This window comes from Grus americana, chromosome 3, assembly GCF_028858705.1.
Source record: "Grus americana isolate bGruAme1 chromosome 3, bGruAme1.mat, whole genome shotgun sequence".
NCBI lineage: Eukaryota > Metazoa > Chordata > Aves > Gruiformes > Gruidae > Grus > Grus americana.
This window is the reverse complement of record NC_072854.1, coordinates 91,213,246-91,231,859: the sequence shown is the minus strand read 5'-3', so window position 1 is coordinate 91,231,859 and position 18,614 is coordinate 91,213,246. Positions and strand designations below refer to the sequence as shown.

At 44.4% G+C, this 18,614-nt stretch overlaps 1 protein-coding gene across 1 annotated transcript; it reads left to right on the top strand.

The window, feature by feature from the left end:
* The first annotated feature begins 7,067 nt into the window (after positions 1–7,067).
* LOC129204160 (epoxide hydrolase 1-like) lies at positions 7,068–17,941 on the top strand. The gene is made up of 10 exons (XM_054819581.1): positions 7,068–7,203; positions 8,588–8,611; positions 9,536–9,749; positions 10,555–10,735; positions 11,501–11,731; positions 12,115–12,244; positions 13,165–13,379; positions 16,153–16,261; positions 16,583–16,708; positions 17,643–17,941. The coding sequence occupies exons 1-10, from the start codon at positions 7,175–7,177 to the stop codon at positions 17,842–17,844; spliced, it is 1,461 nt and encodes a 486-aa protein (XP_054675556.1). The 5' UTR covers positions 7,068–7,174; the 3' UTR covers positions 17,845–17,941.
* The last annotated feature ends 673 nt before the right edge of the window (positions 17,942–18,614 follow it).

The following is an 18,614-nucleotide window of genomic DNA, read 5'->3' as shown; positions in this document are numbered from 1 at the left end:
TTTTTTTCATTTAAATATTGGTAAGTGAAATATTTTTTTCCAGCTTCACTTAACTTATACTGGCATACGGAGAGCTCCATCTGCCATCACTTTGTCCCACTTACCTAACTTTTGGTTCATGCCTGCTCCCATCGAATGCAAATGCCAGGACATGTGTTGTGTTTAAAAGGAGCAGCCTTTACTAGGGCTTTTGAAGTTTTTCCTAATTACTCTGTATCTTACATAGATCTGGCCACCTCACTGAACACTTTGTCTTCTGGATGTGGTGCAAAAGTAAGCTGTGGTCTCACTAACAGCACTGAAGATTTTGCCACTGAAACCAAAGGAGCTGGACTGGATTGTTCTTGGCTACTGTACATCTCAGCACTGATCATGGGGGATGCCTTGCAACTCCTGTCAATGCAACACTGCTAAGAAATGAGTGTTTTCTTCTATGTTTTCTTTCACAATTTCACTTTAGTGCCTTGCTTCCTGCAGAACCAATGCTTCTAACAATCACTTGGTGTGTCTGTAGGTGGGTCCTCCCAGTAACTTTTTGTTCTGTTTGCTGATTTCAACAACTTCGGCAAGCAGAGATTTCAAAAATAGTTCTGAAAGGTGTTTCTACATGTTTCATGAAAACTGATTGCTTTGGGAAGTGCAGGGGGAATTTTATAAACATACCTAGAGAAAACAAAGTCTTAGAATAATTCAGTTAGAAAGTTTTTGTGTTTATACTTGCAGAATACAAATTCTTTGTATTTGCAAACAGTAGCTCTGTTTTGCAAATACGTGTAGGAAATGAGACTTCATTAGTTCCACTGCTTGTGGAACTGCTTATTAATCTTTGGCAAGGATTCATCGTACGAGCTGTTGTTGCCAAGTTTTCTTAATAGCCACTTGCAAAGGGCTTTTATCCTTGTACCTTTGGGAAGGGCCAGTCAGTTACGTATGCTGGGATTTTGCTTAGATAAGTCTTTTCAAGAATGCTGAAAAGCTGGAGGAGAGAAAAAAATTATATTTACAGACTTGTTGATAGAGTCTTGTTTGCCATATTCAGACCAATATCTTAAAATACAATACTAATTATTTTTCCAGCTGTATTTGTGGGTCCTCATATAAGGCTCAAGGTCCATACTGCTATTTTCTTTAGATGAGATGTCTGCAGTGCTGTTATTACATTATACTCAAACATCCCTGGTTTTCCAGCCTAGCTGTTTTTAATGAAAAAAGAAAATCATATCCTTATGTTAGAAGTTTAGCTGATTCAGTCTTCATTTTATTAATGCCTCTGGACCTGAAGAGTTTCTTCATATTACTGTTGTTGTTGTTGTTATACAATGTAGGCATAACAACTAATAATGGACAGTAGGCAAAACCATAGAGAGAATAAATAATTATCCAGAAAGGAGGCCACAGATATATTTCCAAATAGCTAGCACAGTTCCCAAAAAGAGAGGAAATAACGCACAGGATCAGAGCAGAAAACTTTCCAAAATTTCCAGTGAACCGAACACATCATGAGACTGACTTCTCAAAAAAACAGATCTCCTCCTGCGTGTTTCTTCAGGCCTGCACTGGGGAACTCTCACGCTCCAGCAGCCCCTGGGCTGCCTCCCGTACCGATCGTAAGAGCTCTGCAGGTACCTCATGCTCAGCTGATGTCTCTGCAAAACCCATGCCTAGATTTGGGCTCTCCTTTTCCCTCTCGAGCCCTTCTTTGTAGGGACTAGTTTCGGGAAGTTGGCTATGCAGAGCTATTGCAGAGCAATGGGACAGAGACTACCTGCCCCTCTCCCGCAATGCACCTACCCCTTGCAGCTGCTGAGCACAATGCCCACCAAAAGCAAGACCAGGAGGCTGCCAAGATAAGGATGGAGAAAAGGAACTTGGCATCTGGCCTGCGATAATAGTTACTATTACAGGATCCTCAGCAGCAGTCATTGTTATTGAGAAGGATGGGGATCATTCTCTGCCATTTCTTTTTGCCTCAGCCAAATACAAAATTGCTTTTTTTAGATTTTTTTTGTTAAACTAAATAAATTATTGAGTATAGACCCCCTGCACATATTGATTAGTCTGCAACCCTTTGTTGAAGATAAGGCCTTTGTTTCTGCGACAAATGCTTCTGTCACTACAGTAATGACAAATCACCCAGGATATTCTTTTTCATAAGATATTTATATCTATGTTGTCCTACAGATCTTAAGACTAGTCCGTCCCTCAAGTGCCTTTGGTCAGTTGCATCCTTTTTTTTCAAATGATTCTTGCTTTCTTTGCAAGATGATAATTTTACATGGCTTAGAGCAACGGTTGCAGGAGATACACAACCCACTCCTAAGACTGTAAGACAACAAAGGTGGCATAACTGACCAGGGTTTACAGTTGTGTCTGTACTGATTGTATGGAGTTTCCTTCTGTAGAGGAAATAATTCCTCATGTCTAGGCTGCTGGGCACCTGGGTTAGCTGAGCCAAGCCCACAAGCCTCCACCGCACTCACCAGCAACGTGTCTGAACCCAAGAGGGCTCTGTCTCACATTAGGCTCCAGGATTAACGCTCCCAGTGCACAGCATAGCAGGACCCCTATCCTACCCCAGAGCACAGAAAGGACCTGTACACCTCGGCTTTCAGTGCGTGGCCCGGTGCACATGCAGGAACCATCCTGTTTTGCCCATCCAAGCACAAGCTCCCAGCGCCTGCTGCCTGCCTCCCATCACCAGTATCCCCAAGATTATCCCCGGGGTATCAGTGACCTAAATACACTGTTTTGGACTTGAAAGTTGCTTTTGTTTTTAATGCTGCTGAGTCTCTAAAACCAGCACTCATAACAAACTGCCCGTTTCCAAGCAGCCGTTGTGTAACTTTGCTCCCCACCCCCAGAGATGCTGCCTGCCATTCATTTAATGGGTTTCACTGGGAAGTGCCTGGGGGAACCTCTTAGCTCCCTAATTAGCAACAGAAGGGGCCAACCCTTGCTGGAGGTAGCAGTGAAACGTTTGTGAGGTCTCCTGAGAATAAGGGAGGAAGAGAAGGGGCCACTTCCAGCTGGGAAAACACTAACTTTTTTATTCAAGGTACAGTGCAGAGCAGAGGACTAAAGAGAAGGTGTTGGGGGGAAGGTACTTGCAGAAATGGTGATGGACTTTCTAGGCAAGAAAGGAGCATTTGTGAAGGGGGAGGAGTGGATGGGAGAGATTGTCCCTGGCCCTCCCAAGTTGTTCATCGCTCCTGCAATCTCAGTTTTATATAAGATACGATGGAGCAGCACAGAGGCCTCGTGGTGGAGGCTGCTGGTGGAGGCAGGAGCAATGTGTTGCTGCAATCTGCTCTCAGATGTTTGAGCTGGCTCTTGTTAATAAGATTCAGGAATTAACAGATTGGAAGTGCTTAGGAGCTCAACGTTTCCTCCAGGGATGTGGTCACTGAGGCTGAGCACAGAGCCTGCCATTCAGGGCTGGAGTAGACTTTGGTGCAAAACAAATCTCCCACCAACCACCTGGATGTCCTGAGACCTCACTGGGAAGGTGAAAACTTTGCTTGTCTATTGCAGGTAGGGTGATGTGCTTGGGGCTGGTCCTTAACTCCCAGGATACAGCCGCACATGGTAAGCTCTCCGATTTTTCCCATGCAATCCTATTTCTGGGCAGAGCTTTTTTCATACAATACCAATTGAGAAGACTTATGTAGGCATGGACAGTCCTCGCTTGGACCTGTTGCACCACGAGGACCATTCCCCTTCAGAAGTCATGCAGGGAAATACAGCATTCCATATCTTTCGCCTGTGGGAGCAAAGGAAAGCCTCATTAGACTTAAGGACCTTCCTTAAAAGCAAAGGAAGAAGGTGAAGTTCAAAGACAGAGTGATACCATGGGGCAACTAGGGTTGTGGAAGCATGGAGGAGCACAAGGGAGATCTGAAGCTTCCAGATATTGCCCTGTCCTGCAACATCACCCGCCAGCAGCTCACCAGTAGTGGCCACTAACCAGAAAAAAAGGAGAGAGCTGGTCCCTGCTATAAGTCGGGAGGCCATATTCATAAAGATCCCCTGTTACTGAGCACCATTTTCTGTCTAGTAATATTCTTAAGATAGTGAACCTGATTTTGTGCAAAAAGGAAAATTATGCAGCAAAGCCTTCATGCTGTAAGATGAAGGGCAGCGCATTACAGCCAGGGCCATAAATCCCAGTGAGGGCCTTGCAATGGCTCTAAAGGTCAGAATAATAATTTCCAAGTTGCCACAGCATCTCTAGCTATAAAAGAGCTGTGTTCAAAGCTTTTGCGCTCCACTCTTACCCCTGTTCATTAGCTCATTTCATAACCAGAAGTCACCAGCTTTCCTCCCTGTGTCTTAGGTTTCGGTATTAATGGTATTTATGAGGCTTGGATTATGATTATATGCACCTGGCAATAAGGAAAACAGAAAGGCCCAAATAGAAGAAAAGCCCAAAATGGGGCGGGGGGGGGAGTGATATTGCGTGTCCTGTGATCTCCTCTTTCCCACTAGAGGGCACCCAGTATTTGCAGAACTGCTGCTTGGCCTTTGGGTGCTTCCTCCAGCAGCAGATCACACTACACCAGCATTAGTGAATGGGCCTGGGAGACCTGGCAGGTTCTGTTGTGTTTGGCTCCTCCTGCTTGTATCCAGCTGCTAAACCAGCTGAAAAAAAATGCATTACAGTAACATTTCCATGTGCGCATTTGCTGTCGTTTCTGCAGGGGTGATCCTGCAGATCAGTGACAAAAGCAAGAGAAAAAGATAGGAAACAAGCTCTCTTAGTATGTGATTTGTGCAATGGAAACGTATGAAATCCCTTTATAAAATTATGCCAGTTGCAAAGGGACTGCAGGATGGCAGCAACTGGAAGTTTAGACAGAGATGCAATAGTGAAATACAGTATAGCAAGTTGTATTTTCCCCTGTGCCAGAATAGCAGCTGAACGAGCAAAATCACAACACTGCGACAGAAGCAGAAAAGTTTCCAATAGTGCTCCGAGGAGGCTTTTTAAAGACGGGTTTGCTAAGACGTCTGTCATTAAGGATAAGGGATCCTGCCCCAGTGCAGGGAGATGCTCTGGGACACTTTTGTAGGTCCTTTCCTGTGGGATTCCCCTTTCCATTTATGGGACATGCATCCAAATCTCGCGGGAGGCAGCCTTCTTGACTCCAGCAAGCAGTTTCTGCCTGGATTTGTGCATTTTGGCCACTAGAGGTTGTAAGAGAGAGGGAAAAAACCCTTGTTTTCCACAGACGAGCTGCTGCAGCATCCCGGGGCGGTATTTCCTGTGGGACCCTTTGATCTCTGCCCACCAGCATTCAGACAAAACTCCTGCACATACCCTGCATTTCAGTAGATGGAATCCTGGCATCTCAGCTCTTTCAGATTTATCAGTGGGGCTTTGTTGCCTTTTTAGCACCAGGGTCTTAATGACCTTGGTGTGTCCCCTTATATCTTAAGCAAAAGCTGTTCTAATTCTCCCAAATCTTTTAGACAGAGAACAGCAACTTGTGTCTTTTCCCTGCAGCTTTAACTAGCTCTGTTGGCTCTTTTTCCACATACCTGCTATAGATAATTTCACTCTCAGATGTTTAAGCCAGACCTTTCTCCACCAGCTTTTTGTGCTTTTTCCCAGTGCTAGATAAGAAACAGAATGTTCCCAAGGTCTCTTTTGTCTCCCGGAGACATCACAGCCTGGCACCTTACAAGGGTTCTCAGCTACCTTCCCCATGGGTTGTAATTATTTCCTCTTGTTGCTAATAATTTTCTAGCCTTCTGACTATAGTCCCTCTGCAATCAGGGATACCATCTTCCAAGAGACCTCAAGAGAGCTGGTTTTGTTTGGGAAATAGAACCGTAAAGCAAAGTAATCCCAGAAATAGCTACAGTGGAGCAATAAATTGAGCTTCGACCAAATGACGCATTTACAAGCTTTTCTTCCTGATGGCTCTTTTTGATGGTGCAGTGGCTACATATGAACTCACAGCAGTATGAGACCTAATCAACACAAATCTCACTTGTGATGGTACTTCACTTTGACCATTGCATGAAGATAGGAATCATTTCCTCTGACAATAAAATGTAGCTATTCCTGGAGTGAAGCACAGCAAGGACACTGTGTGACAATTTAGGAAGGAGAAGCCTTCATCCAGTAAGATTTTACTGACCATGAGGGAAATGAAATCTAGTTCCCTGAGCTAAAACAAAGCATTGATTTCTGTGGAAAATAAAACTTAACTTTTCCTTTTTGATTTGTTTTGGCTGCTGCAAATCACAGGTGCACATGAAATAGAGCCACATCATACAGAGGTTGGAAGGGACAAATGGATGTCAGCGCTTCCCACCTTCTCACCTGCTCAGAGCAGGTCCAGGTAGGTCAGGTTGCTCAGTGCCTTGTTTCCATCAAATTTTGAATGCCTCCAAGGATGGAGATCCCACAGCCCCTCTGGGCCCCTGTCCCAGTGTCTGAATACCTCCATGGTGAACTAATTTCCTTCATATCTAACCAGAATTTCCCTTGTTGCAATTTGCATCCATTGCCTTTTGTCCTTCAACCGTTGCTCCTCCAAGATGAGTCTGGGAGCATTTTTCCTATGCTCTCCACTAGATAGCTGTAGACAACAATAAAATCCCATCCTTTGCCTTCTCTTCTCCAGGCTGAACAAGCCAAGGTCTCTCTGTGTCTCCTCGTACTCCACGTGCTCCAGTCCCCTGGCAGCTCGGTGGCCCTACCCCAGCAAGGGTGGGCTCACTCCAGTCTTTCCTCTACCAGCAAAGCCAGAACCAGACATTGCACTCCAGATGTGGTCTCACAAGTGCTGAAGAGAGCGAAGGATCACTTCACAGCCTTCTGGCTAACATGCTTCCTATATAGCCCCGTATGCAGCTGGATTTTGCTGCAAGGTCACCGTGTTGACTCAGGCTCAGCTGAGGACCTCAGGACAGTGTCTCCAGAGTTGCTTTCTATGCATTTGGCATCCAGCCTGTGCTGGTGCACAGGGCTATTCCCTCCCCATGCAAGACTTCCCATTTGCCTGTTGAACTTAATTTGCAACTGCACGCTTAGGCAATAGGTGGCACTAATGGGTGATGTAGCTTGCATTGTCACCAAAAGAGCGTCACTGCCGAAGAGAAAGCCAGCAGAGGAGACACCTGGGTTACTTTGCTTGGAGCAGCGGCCAGGGGAGGAGGACCAGACATGTGGCAGGAGTGCCTTCCAAACGCCTGGTGAGATCTCCTTGGCACGGGGAGGAAGGACTCTGAACAGGGGGCCCCAGGGTTGGGGTGGGAGAAAGCCCCTGCAGGGTCACCAGGCCATCGGAGGGTGGGAGCATGTGGCTGAGTTCTCCTGAGCATGAGTAGAGAGGAGGTTTTGTTAGACTGAGCCTTGTTTTGTGTCGCTCAGGGAGCTGCTTCTGGGACGTACGTGCTTTGTTAGCAGTGCCGAGCTTGTGCTATTGCCACGATAACTGGTTGCATGCCTCTGACTCGCTAAACTGCAGGATGTAACTGCAGGAGGATATTAGTAATTGTTGCATAAGCTGCTCAGCCTCCAGGGAGGTGGAGGCTGACACTGTTTGCTCTTAAGAGCCCTGTTCTTCCTTCTCTGGGAGCAGTTTAAGGAGATACCTCCTCAAAAATCACACATAGGCTGTCTCAGAGAACGTTACCAAATTGCCTTGGGGACTGTTGGGGTCTCCAGTACAGCCACTGGGTTCTGCATTACAAGCAGCAGAGGGAAACAATACTAGGTTAAAAAAAAAACAGCCAGCGGACATGGTTTTCCATGGAGTTTCAAGTCCTTTTTTTTTTGTCTTTTTTTTTTTGTCTCAGGGCATCATGATTATAACACCAAACGGCTCCCTGATCTACCTGCCTTCCACAAGGCAAAGTAACAAGACTTTCTCTTGTCACTTCTAATTTTGCTAGATTTTAGACTCTGCTTTTCCTGCAAGAGAATCTACCAGGCTGAGAGGGAAACAAGGAGGATCTTTTCATTGTCCTCCAGGCAGATGAGAACTAAAAGCTTGGTATCCAGTCAGGAGTAGTTAGAAGCAGCAAAGGTATAGCAGCTCATTGAACTCTGAACAGGGAAAGGTCCCACAAGCCTCTCCTCTCCCCAGCCCCACAGCACGATGCACACTATGTGGCTGGCAGCAGAATAACCTTTGAGCTTGGAAGTGCCCTGCCAAGGCTGCACACCTATCGCTACAGCAGTCAAAATAAACTATTTTCTTGGCTGAAGTAACACAGCCGCTCGTGGGATGAACCACCACAAGGACACCTACCCATTTGTTTAATGCATTTTATCTAAATTGTGCTGAAGGAGGGAATATTATGGCAACAAACTATCTAGCTAAAACACCACCCAGAAATACTGTCTCTCTGTGCAGAGGCAGTGGTCTGAGCCCCTCTCTTTCTGTCCCATCCAAAAAGTAGGAAAAATAATGGCAGATGTTGCTGGGTGGCTAAACAGCTTGTGATCCTATGGCTGGGCAGTAACTGATGCTGGCAGGTGACATCTTTTGCACCATCCCCAAGGGTTGGTACCATTCACACAACACTAGTAGCCTATAAGGATCATCATCTTTTTTTTTTTTTCCTTTTGTAGGGAGAGCATCTTGTCCCGGATCAGGTAAGTGAAATAGCTGCTCTGTGCGGAGGCCTCCACTTTTTATTAGCACCCTGGTTGGGGAACAGCATAGTCCCCTCCCTTCTCTACCCTATATGACGACAGCAACAAAATCTTCATTAACAGTCCCCTTTGCAGCCCCCTGCAATAGCCCCAGACACCTCTATTAACCCCCAAGGGAAGCTGGAGAGCTTGAAGCACAGGTCAGAGGGACAGGAATGTACATTACATTTGAGACTGATTGCTCAAGAGTTTGAACAGTTTCGAAACACGTTGCCTGTCTGTTAAAACTAACTCTGGTGACTTAGCTCCCACACTTCAAGAAAGTCTGAAACTTTGCTGTCTAGGACAGAAACAGGGGGACCAGACAGACAGACAGACAGAGACCCCTACCTGTGGAGAGCTATGGTAGAAGGCCAGTGTTGCCCTAAAAGATGATTGAATCTGTAGGGAAGCTATGTATGAAGCACTGCCAAGAGGGGCATGTCCAGCACATGCAGCTCTCTCCAGCAGCTGAAGACCCTTGTCTCTGCTCCTGCTCCTCAGCCCATTCTGTACGTGCAATTTTTATTTCTGGAGGAGTCCAGCTGCTACTGTTCCATTCACTCCAGTACCTGCCTTAAAATAGACTGGCCTGTTGACCACTGCCCCCCAGAGTACTCCAGTTCACAAGGAGAGGGCCAAGGAAGCCTTGTGATCAGCAAGTCCTGAGCAGCAAGGACTTGAGGTCCCTAAGAAGCACTGGTAGATGTAACCCTGCCACAAATCTTGCCTGTGATCTTCAAAAATAACAGAAACCCCCAGCCCCTGTTGACTCCGTGGGATTTGTAGGCATTTGTTACTGCTCAGGCCCAGCCAATGTGAATACAAGCCTCAGCATAGTCCCTTGACACTTCTGTTGTTGAACACAATTTTATGCCTCCCCAGGTCTTTTGAATATTCTCAGAAGAATGCAGTCCTGGTCCCTGTGGCCACCCTGGGGGTTGGAGGGATGCTGGTTTACTGGCTGAGGTCTAGACACAAGATCAAGACTATTGAAATGGGCGATGGATGGTGGGGCTCAGGTGAAAGACCCCTAAAAGGGAAAGAAGATGAAAGTATCCGTCCCTTCAAGATTGAAACGTCTGACAAAGAAATCGAGGTACCGGTGGCTGGCACGTAGGGAGGGGCAGAAAGCTGCAAGGAGCCAGTCAGTCCATCACCAACCTTACTGCTTTGAGGTGATGTCTTGGGGGTGGCAGCAGTGCACTTATATACACCAGTGCAGCTACCTCACATTGTTCTGGCTCACCACCCTTTACAAACAGGATTTGAGCTCAGATTCATTGCAATGTTCCATAAGGACTTTCTGAGACCACAGACTCTCCATGCAACCTGGGGCTGCTCCTGCAGAAAGGCCACACTTTGAGCAGCAGACTTTGACAGTGGGTCTGTGGATGGTAGAGTGGGGTGGGAGGGCATTGGGACAGCAGTGGCACTGGTGGGGCAGGATTGAGGGATTCCACAGGGGGAAGGGCTGGAAGGGTGAAGAGGGATAGGGTCTTGACTGTGTCTCAGCATGTGTGACTCTGTCCCTACATGCCTGTCCCTAATTACCTGGCCAACTAGCAATCAGCAGCTCAGGCTGAACAACTTATTCTTCTCCCAGCTGGTGGTGCCAGCAAACTCCTAGTGCCAAAAACCCTAAAGTGAATTAGCAGCAAGGCAAGCGTAGTACCTGGTACTCCAGGGGGCCCTAGAGGAATTGGTAACCAGTAGAAAAATATATTCCCCATATAAACGATTCACGGGGTCATGCAGAGTATGCCACTGCTTCAGGAGGGCTCATGGTGTCCCAGACAGCAGTACAAAAGCCGGCAGAGCCAGGAGAGCCCGTCCATGCCCACCCTGGTACAGGGCACGCACGGGCAGCTGGCCAGCCTTGCAAGAAGGGCTCCCCTCTGCAGGACCTGCAGTACCGCCTGGAGCGGGCCCGCTATGCACCACCACTGGAAGGGGCCGCTTTCCACTATGGCTTCAACTCCAGCTACCTGCAGAAGGTGGTAGCCTACTGGAAGAACCAATTCAACTGGCGCAAGCAAGTGGAAGTCCTGAACAAATATCCCCACTTCCGAACCACCATTGAAGGTGAGGGGGTCTCTGTGGCTTCAGCAGGTCTTGCTGGGAAATGCACAGAGGAGGGGATTTAAGGGGTTACAATATTTAAGACAACAGTATGCGTAACAGCTTAGTGATATGAGTGAAATATCACTAGCAGAGACTATATTATTAATAACCTTTTATAGATTAAGACCATTATACAGTGGCAATAAGATTAGGACTGCTTCAAGATGGGCTTCATCTGGCTCTGAACCTGTGTTAATTAATGATGAAGTTTCCTTCTGCTATTGTCTTGAAGTCACCTTTGAAAATTGCAAAATTTACCCAGACTCTGAGGCTAGAATTTCCCCCACCACCATCCTGTTTAGCCAGGTGAGGTTAGCCAGACTTTAGGCAAGCGATGTGCAGGTTAAACTTCTATCTTGCACTTACTTTTTCATGTTTCTCTTTTTATCACCCATGTATTTTGTAAATTTGTCATGTTCTGCCATGTCATTTAAGTGCAGCTCTACTTACATACTGTAAGACCAGTTTCTTAGGAGATGGATGCTCAATCTCCTGTGACCCCAGTATCTGGGGGTGGGATCAATACTTCTGTATGTATGAAAAAGAAGAGATGTAGGTACAATGCCAGGCATTCCCTTTCAGTTAGGCATCTTCTTGCCATGGGTTGATTGTGTAACTTCTGCTACGAATGCTAACTACAGTTTCGCCACCCTCCTTCTTCAGAGTCCAGAGCAGAAATTGTGATGGAACCAGAGCTTTAATTTATCTGTCTTGGATGTGTGGCAGGGATTGATATCCATTTTATCCATGTGAAGCCCTCCTACATCCCTCACGGTCAAGCTGTTCAACCTCTGCTGATGGTCCATGGCTGGCCCGGCTCCTTCTATGAATTCTACAAGATCATCCCTCTGCTCACGGAGCCGGCCAGGCACGGCCTGAATGAGGGTGACGTGGTGTTTGAGGTCATCTGCCCATCCATCCCAGGCTACGGCTTCTCGGAGGCACCGCACCAGCAAGGTAAGCAATAAAAAGGCTCTGTTGGAATCGCAAGGTTTTCGGAGTTAACACCTCAGCCATCCCCAGGCCCCCTGGACGCTGCAGTTTGTGAATGCAGATGTTTGTTTCTGCACTAACACCCACGTCGCTGAGGCTCTGGGGCTGGCTGTGGAGATGTGGAAGGCAATGGTAGCTGGAAGCCAGGTTTGCTTTCCACTTTCTCCACTCTCCACTGAATTTCTATCATCTTGTGTTCACTTTACTGCCAGGCAGCAAGGCAGAGCAGCGTAGCACGCTGTGCCTTCACACAGCAGAATGCTCACGTGCCTCTGTCAGGCCACGATCTTTGGCCAGGGGATGAACACTAGGACAAGCAGTTCTCCTGTGTTTCTCTTTACCTACAGGATTTGACACCGTAGCAACTGCTCGGATATTTCATAAGCTGATGAACAGATTGGGCTTCAAGGAATACTACCTACAGGGAGGAGACTGGGGATCTCGTATTACCACAAACATGGCCCAGATGCTGCCACAGTGAGTAGCAAAGGGAATCAGGGAAAAGCTGCCTCCAGTTCTTACCCTATCTTCCGGCTCCATGGTCCTGGTCCTGCCTTCCGTTTACCATGCCTCTCATCCCCTTCTGTATGCTCTGCATTGATACTGGCACAGTTCTCATGCTTCCTAAATTTCAGTGCTGTTTGGCTTTTCTTTCACTAGCTGTTGGAAGTAAACTCTGCTGCATTTTTATTTGAGACCTCAAGGAGACAGATCATCATTCTCAATCAGGAAGGAGATAAATTTAAAATCAGCAAGGTGAAAAGGAAGGAAGGTGTTCAGCCTTTCAGCAGCTGAATAGTACCACAAAGTATAAGACTTTCTTATCTAAAATGCAGAGTTGAGACTGATCGGAAAAGAAACACAGTACCCTCCTTAGAAGATGGCATCACAGCTCATTGTTTAGCATTTAATAAAAAGCAGGCATCACGGCCGTGCTTAGGCCAGAGGACAGATGAATTGGGAAAGCTCTTAAAGCAGTTAGATCGCAGGCTGAGCAGCTCACAGTTCCCGATTGCAGTTGTGCTTCACAGCATCCAGAGTGCTGTGGCCACGTGTGATCTACTCACGTTTTTCAGAAAATACCCGACACAGCCTGTTCCCTACAGCACAGAACAACACAAGATCAACAGCCAGAGCTACCAGCATGGATATGCCGCATCCAGAAACTGAGTACCTAAACCTAACATCATGCCAGTGGCACAGCTGGATGGAGATGGCACAAGCTGTGCCATTTCTAGCTCCCATAAATTTTTTTTCAATCATGATGAATCTGAAGGGCTTTATGTATTTGGCTCAGTGAAATGCTTCTATCACAGCTCCAGTCAGACATATTTTCTAGAAAATTTGGAGACAGAAAATTGCTTGATTTAACCTTCTATTCATTAACTTAATTTTAGATCTGTGAAAGGGCTTCATCTGAATCTCATCTTTGTCAGCAAACAAGGTTTGAGAAGGATGATTTCTGTGATGCTTGGGGCTTATGTGCCATGGCTCGTAGGCCTCACTAAGGAAGATGTTCGACGTACATACCCTTTCATCCAGAAGAATATATATGATATTCTGCGAGAGTCTGGATACTTACACATCCAAGCCACCAAACCAGACACTGCAGGTAATGAACCTTCTCTATATTGCTATGGACATTGTGTACTAACTGTTTATGGTATATAAAAAATTACAGTTTAACAAAGCCAACCTTATTTGAGAAGCAATGACTTCTGGTGACTGAATGCATGGCATGGGGACAAGAACTGTGTAAAAGGAAGTTAAAAAGAGCAGCTTAAAAAAAGACGGAGACTACAAATAACACTTTTCAAGGTCTTTTAAATGGCATGCCACTTCTTTTGGGGAAAGAACCCCTTTGCAAAAAGTCTCTTAAAGTAAAGCACAGGATCCTGAAACTGAAGCTTCTAGAAATAAATGTGGGTGAAAACAAGAAAAATATCATAAGCAAGTGCAATGTGAGTCTTGCAGAAAGGTAGACAACAGCCCTAACACCTGAAAAGCCAGAAGCCTGACATAGTTATGGAGCCAGTAGATAAGGAGTCTGAAGAAAGATATGGCAATCTCAGAAAAGTTAAATTAATTATTTGCAGCAGTCCCCACTAGCAAGGTTTACAGGGTGTTCCTTTATTGAAGTAATCCCTCATCAGGAAGGACAGTGGAGCTGTCTCAGACTGGTGTCAGATGTGAAGACCGTAGAATGAATAGCACTCCATCCTGGCAATTCACTGAAAAAGAAGAAACTCAGACTGAAACATCAACTAATGCCTAGTCTGTTCCTTGAACTGATCACAATACCAAACAAATAAAAGGAGACAAACAAGATACCAGGTTGGGGATTTTTTTTTGGTGGGTTTTTTTTTTTTGTGTGTCTTTTGGGTTTTTTGGGGGTTTTTTTTAAGAGCCAAACAGTGAAGGTAGCCCCAGAAAAATGAAGACAAGTAGGTCTAGTCTCTGATCAGAAAACTAGCAGAACTATTTTAAATAGAATTGATTTACAGGTGATAATATCACAGGGAAATCATCCTTCAAAAATCAGAGCTCTAGCAGAACCAAAGAGCTATGGATCCAGTAATGGAACATATTTCATTTCAAAAAAAGTTTTGTTGAGGTTCCTCTCCCCAGTGTTCTTAAAGAAATTAAATTGCTCTAAGAAAAGGATTAAGTTCATGGAATAAGCAAGCAACTTCCAGGGGACGGAGAGTATCACAAAAATCTGTGCTGGCACCTGTACATTTCAACATGATCCTAATTTCTCTACAGATAAAAGTTAATGGTTAAGTGAAAATTTGATAGCTATCCAGGGTTTGGTTTAATCTAGTGATAGCTGCAGAGAGTTGCAAAAACATTTAAGTGACTGGTTGATTAAACTGGCCAATAAAACTGATGTCAACAAAGTCCAAAGCAATTTAAGTAAAGGAAGAAAATCACAATGGGCTCTAGTTTGGCTGGTGCCGTATGAGAGAATCCATGAGTCATCATTAGTGCTTTGAAACGTCAGCCAGCTCAGAGTTTAAAAGAATCTTACAAACTCTTAAAGAAAGCAAAAAGAGATTTAAGATAAAACAGTAAATCCATTATATTCAAAATCTGTTGCACCCCTGTTCACCCTGTTTCATAAATATACTTTAGACTCAGAAGAATACAGGAAGGGGGAAAAAGGAAGACTGAAGTGACCAAGCAGCTTTTGTACAAGCACTGTACGTAGTTTAGGCCTCTTCAACCTGGAAAAAGAAGAGCAGGGATTTTGTAGCACACTAAGATTGTGAAATGTAGAACATGAATAGGAGAGAAAAAGTGTATTCTCTACTCAGTCTCAAGAAATACTTACATTATCAGTGTAGTTGTCATTAGGCAGGTTTAAAGCAAAGCTAAAGTATTTTCACTCACCACAGGTTGTGGTACCTAAGATGTGGTACAGGTTAAATGACTGCAAACAAGTCTGGTATTTCTGAGCATCTCATCCATGGATGTTGAATACAGTGGTTCAGAGGCAGCCTTCAGCCCAGAAAATACTCATCTCCAGCCAGGTCATATGTTAGCTGGCACGTTTTAGCTTGCTCTACCATTGCTGGTCAAAGCATCTACATGACTTCGATCTGTAGCAAATCACTCTAGGCCTGCCAGTGCAGGGAAACTGTTGTGTCAACACACAAACCTACTTTGCATTAGCATTGTCCACTACTAAATTGAGACCATGTTGTGCATCTTCTACAGAGTTACTCAGTGCTAAAATCACACTAAAATAGACTTGAGAGTAGGCAATACTGACTATACTGTAAAACTACAGCCTACGGTATGGTACAAGAATTTTCCCAAGGCAAGCCTCTATCGCTGCTGAAGTAATCCCTATCCCTGTTTTACAGGTAAGAACACAGGTACAATATGCTGTGTATCTGCCGTGTTTATAATGCCTGTTAGCATTCCCCAATGGCAGGAGCAGGTAACAGATACACAACACTCCACTGCTTAAATTAGATAAAAAGTGATGAACAGCACTCAGGGTCTGGGTTATCCATCCTAAGCAGGACAGTGCTCCCCAACAGTTTACCAGAAATTTCTTTTCAGAGTGTAATCCCTTTACATCTGAATTTGCTCCTTCTGCAGCACGTTACCAAGAAGCCAACAGGACTTTTTTAGCTCCTAGCTTCTTTTATATAGGAATTACCTGAGTCTGTAGTGCTGTCAGTTACAGCTGGAATTCCACTGGGGTAAATTTGTCAATAAAGTACTACCAGGGCTAGTAAAATACAGACTCTCTACTGAATTCTCATAGGAAACTGAAGAATTCATGAAAGTCCAGTTTAACTTCTACTGAAGTACTGGCAACTACAAAAGAGCCAGGCAACTGCAATAGCTCTCCTGTTCTTCTCCTGAATTAGGTTGCGGACTGAATGACTCCCCTGTGGGGCTTGCTGCATATATTTTGGAGAAATTCTCTACCTGGACAGATAAATCATTTCTGGACAAAGATGATGGAGGCTTGGAAAGGTAAGAAAAACAGATGCTCTTCCTTGAGAAGACCCATTAAAAGAATGAGTGATGAGAACTAATGAGGAGATAGGCAAAAGACGAGCCAGTCAAAGCTGAATTTTAAGGATTAAAGATTACACATGACAAGTAGTAGTTTAAACTTAGAGCGGACTGCTTCAGCACCAGGCAGTTTTGCTCTGGGCACATGGGTGCTGATTGATTTGCTGCTTAAAAACAAGCAGAGAACAAAAGTAACAACTGTTCTTCAGGGTGTGAGCCCAATATACCATATTGAGAAACAGCTTCCAATGAAATTTCTTCATCTTTCTCTCTCAACAGCAAATACTCTCTTGATGAGCTTTTGACCAATGTGATGATTTACTGGGTGACATCCTCCATCGTGTCCTCAATGCGATTCTACAAGGAGAACATCTCCAAGGACCCTGGTCTAACTGCTGATGCCAGGTAATGAAGTGGCAGGTGCAATACAGATTTGCAAATGAGATTGAACCACATTTGCCTGTATAAACATTTTGATCATTTACAACAGGAAATTTAACGAGTTCAAAACCCCCTAAAATTCTTATTTGATTTTGATAAATATAGTTAAGGGCCACTTTTCTTTTGAACCTATAATTCACACAAGATAGCTTGTGGCCAAGACGAGTATATTCAGTCATCTTTGTATTCAAACTATAGGTCTATATACTTATTCACCAAACGAATGTAACCTGTGGCTCAGTTCAGTAAAAACAAAGCCATGAACATTTTAAAGAGAGAAGTTTAAACTGAATTAGGAAAGATATGACTTATTGGTGGATAAACTAACAACTACAACTGTTAAGCACAAACTTGGGAAGTTAATTTGGAGAGCAGCACTTGAAACCAAGTACCTTCTAACAGCCGCTGGCTTTATGACTAAGAGAGGCTGACCAGGAAAAGGCTGCTGAGCAGAATTCTCCAAGTGATTGATCATACAAATAGCAGAGTCTCTTTTTGTAAACTGAACCAGTTTACCTTTCCTCTTCAGAGTAACTTGTTACACTGGTACCATAAATTCTAAAGCAAATATGAGCTAGCTCATTTCTGACTTTCATGAAGATGTGTGACATCTTGCCACACATCACAAAACTACAAAACGAGGTAAGCTTAAAAATCTGAAACATTTCAAGATTGAACTGTGTGCAAAGTTGGCTCTACTTTACACATCTTTGAGTATAACATTCTTAAACTCAAGGAGATCCAAATACAAGCGAAGCTCTTCAGCAGACTATAGACCACAAAATGGGTTGTTGTGGTAAAACTTCTCCAGCTGACTGTGGCAGTTACCATGTCAGAAGGTTTTTATAGACTTTCCCCATGACTTCTTTCAGAAATGCAGTTAACTAATGTCTTCTAGGGTTGGAGTGCATGTTCCCACAGGGATTGCAGCTTTTCCTCAGGAGATAGTACATACACCACGTGCCTGGGCAAAGCAGGTCTTCAAGAACATCATCACATACACCTACATGCCACACGGAGGACATTTTGCTGCCTTTGAGGAACCAAAGCTTCTGGCACAAGACATCATGCACTTTGTCAGAAAGGTGGAACAGCTGTGAACCTGCAGTTTAGATACATACATAGAATGGAAGCAAGCTGTCCTGCCACCAGCAGAACCTTTACTTTGAGGGATTAAATAAATGCAATGTAATCACATACAGAAGCCAGCATTTTATTTTGATAATGATTATAGTACTAAACTTGTTAATCAAGCTCTAAAGCTCTTCATAAGAAAAAAAAAGCATCTTGTCTTCTTTTATTCCCGGCACCGTACTATTGCTGCATTCATAGTTCAAGTATAACAGAATATGTAAACAGTTTAATGCAGTAACATTGCACTCATTTGGGGAGGAGAGTAGAAAGGAACTGGCCCCTTGTTCCTCAGAACTAAGGCTTCCATTTAAAAGCTTCTTTAAATACTTAAGCGCTAGCATTCTTAAATACGCATTACAAGCGGCTTTGGTGGAAGTGTAAAAGGTTTTGATCTCCTGAGTACAAACACTCCTACATTCAAGTTATATTTCATTCAAGAGACCTGCGATTACATATTCAAGTGGGCAGCTGCACATAAGGCAGCTTTCTTCATTCTAGCAGTTTTTCCCCTAGAGCTAGCTTTAGCAGTTACCACACATTGTAAACAGTTGTTAATGGATAATAAGGCAGAGAGAGCACTCCTAGTGTTCTCCAAACTCAAAAATATCAACTTAATTTCCTCCTAGTTCTATAATCTTTCTGTTCCAAAAGGTCAAAATTAAAATATGCACCAAGAATAGAGGATTACTTCAACCTTTACCCTCCTTTCAAAGGATTTTTACCACCCCATCGTGCA

Excerpts from the sequence above, each read along its gene's own strand:
- LOC129204160 (XM_054819581.1), top strand. The coding sequence starts at position 7,175 with ATGTGGCAGGAGTGCCTTCCAAACGCCTG. Across the intron at positions 8,612-9,535 it reads AGCATCTTGTCCCGGATCAG|GTCTTTTGAATATTCTCAGA; the intron begins GTAAGTGAAATA and ends ATGCCTCCCCAG. Across the intron at positions 12,245-13,164 it reads ATGGCCCAGATGCTGCCACA|ATCTGTGAAAGGGCTTCATC; the intron begins GTGAGTAGCAAA and ends ACTTAATTTTAG.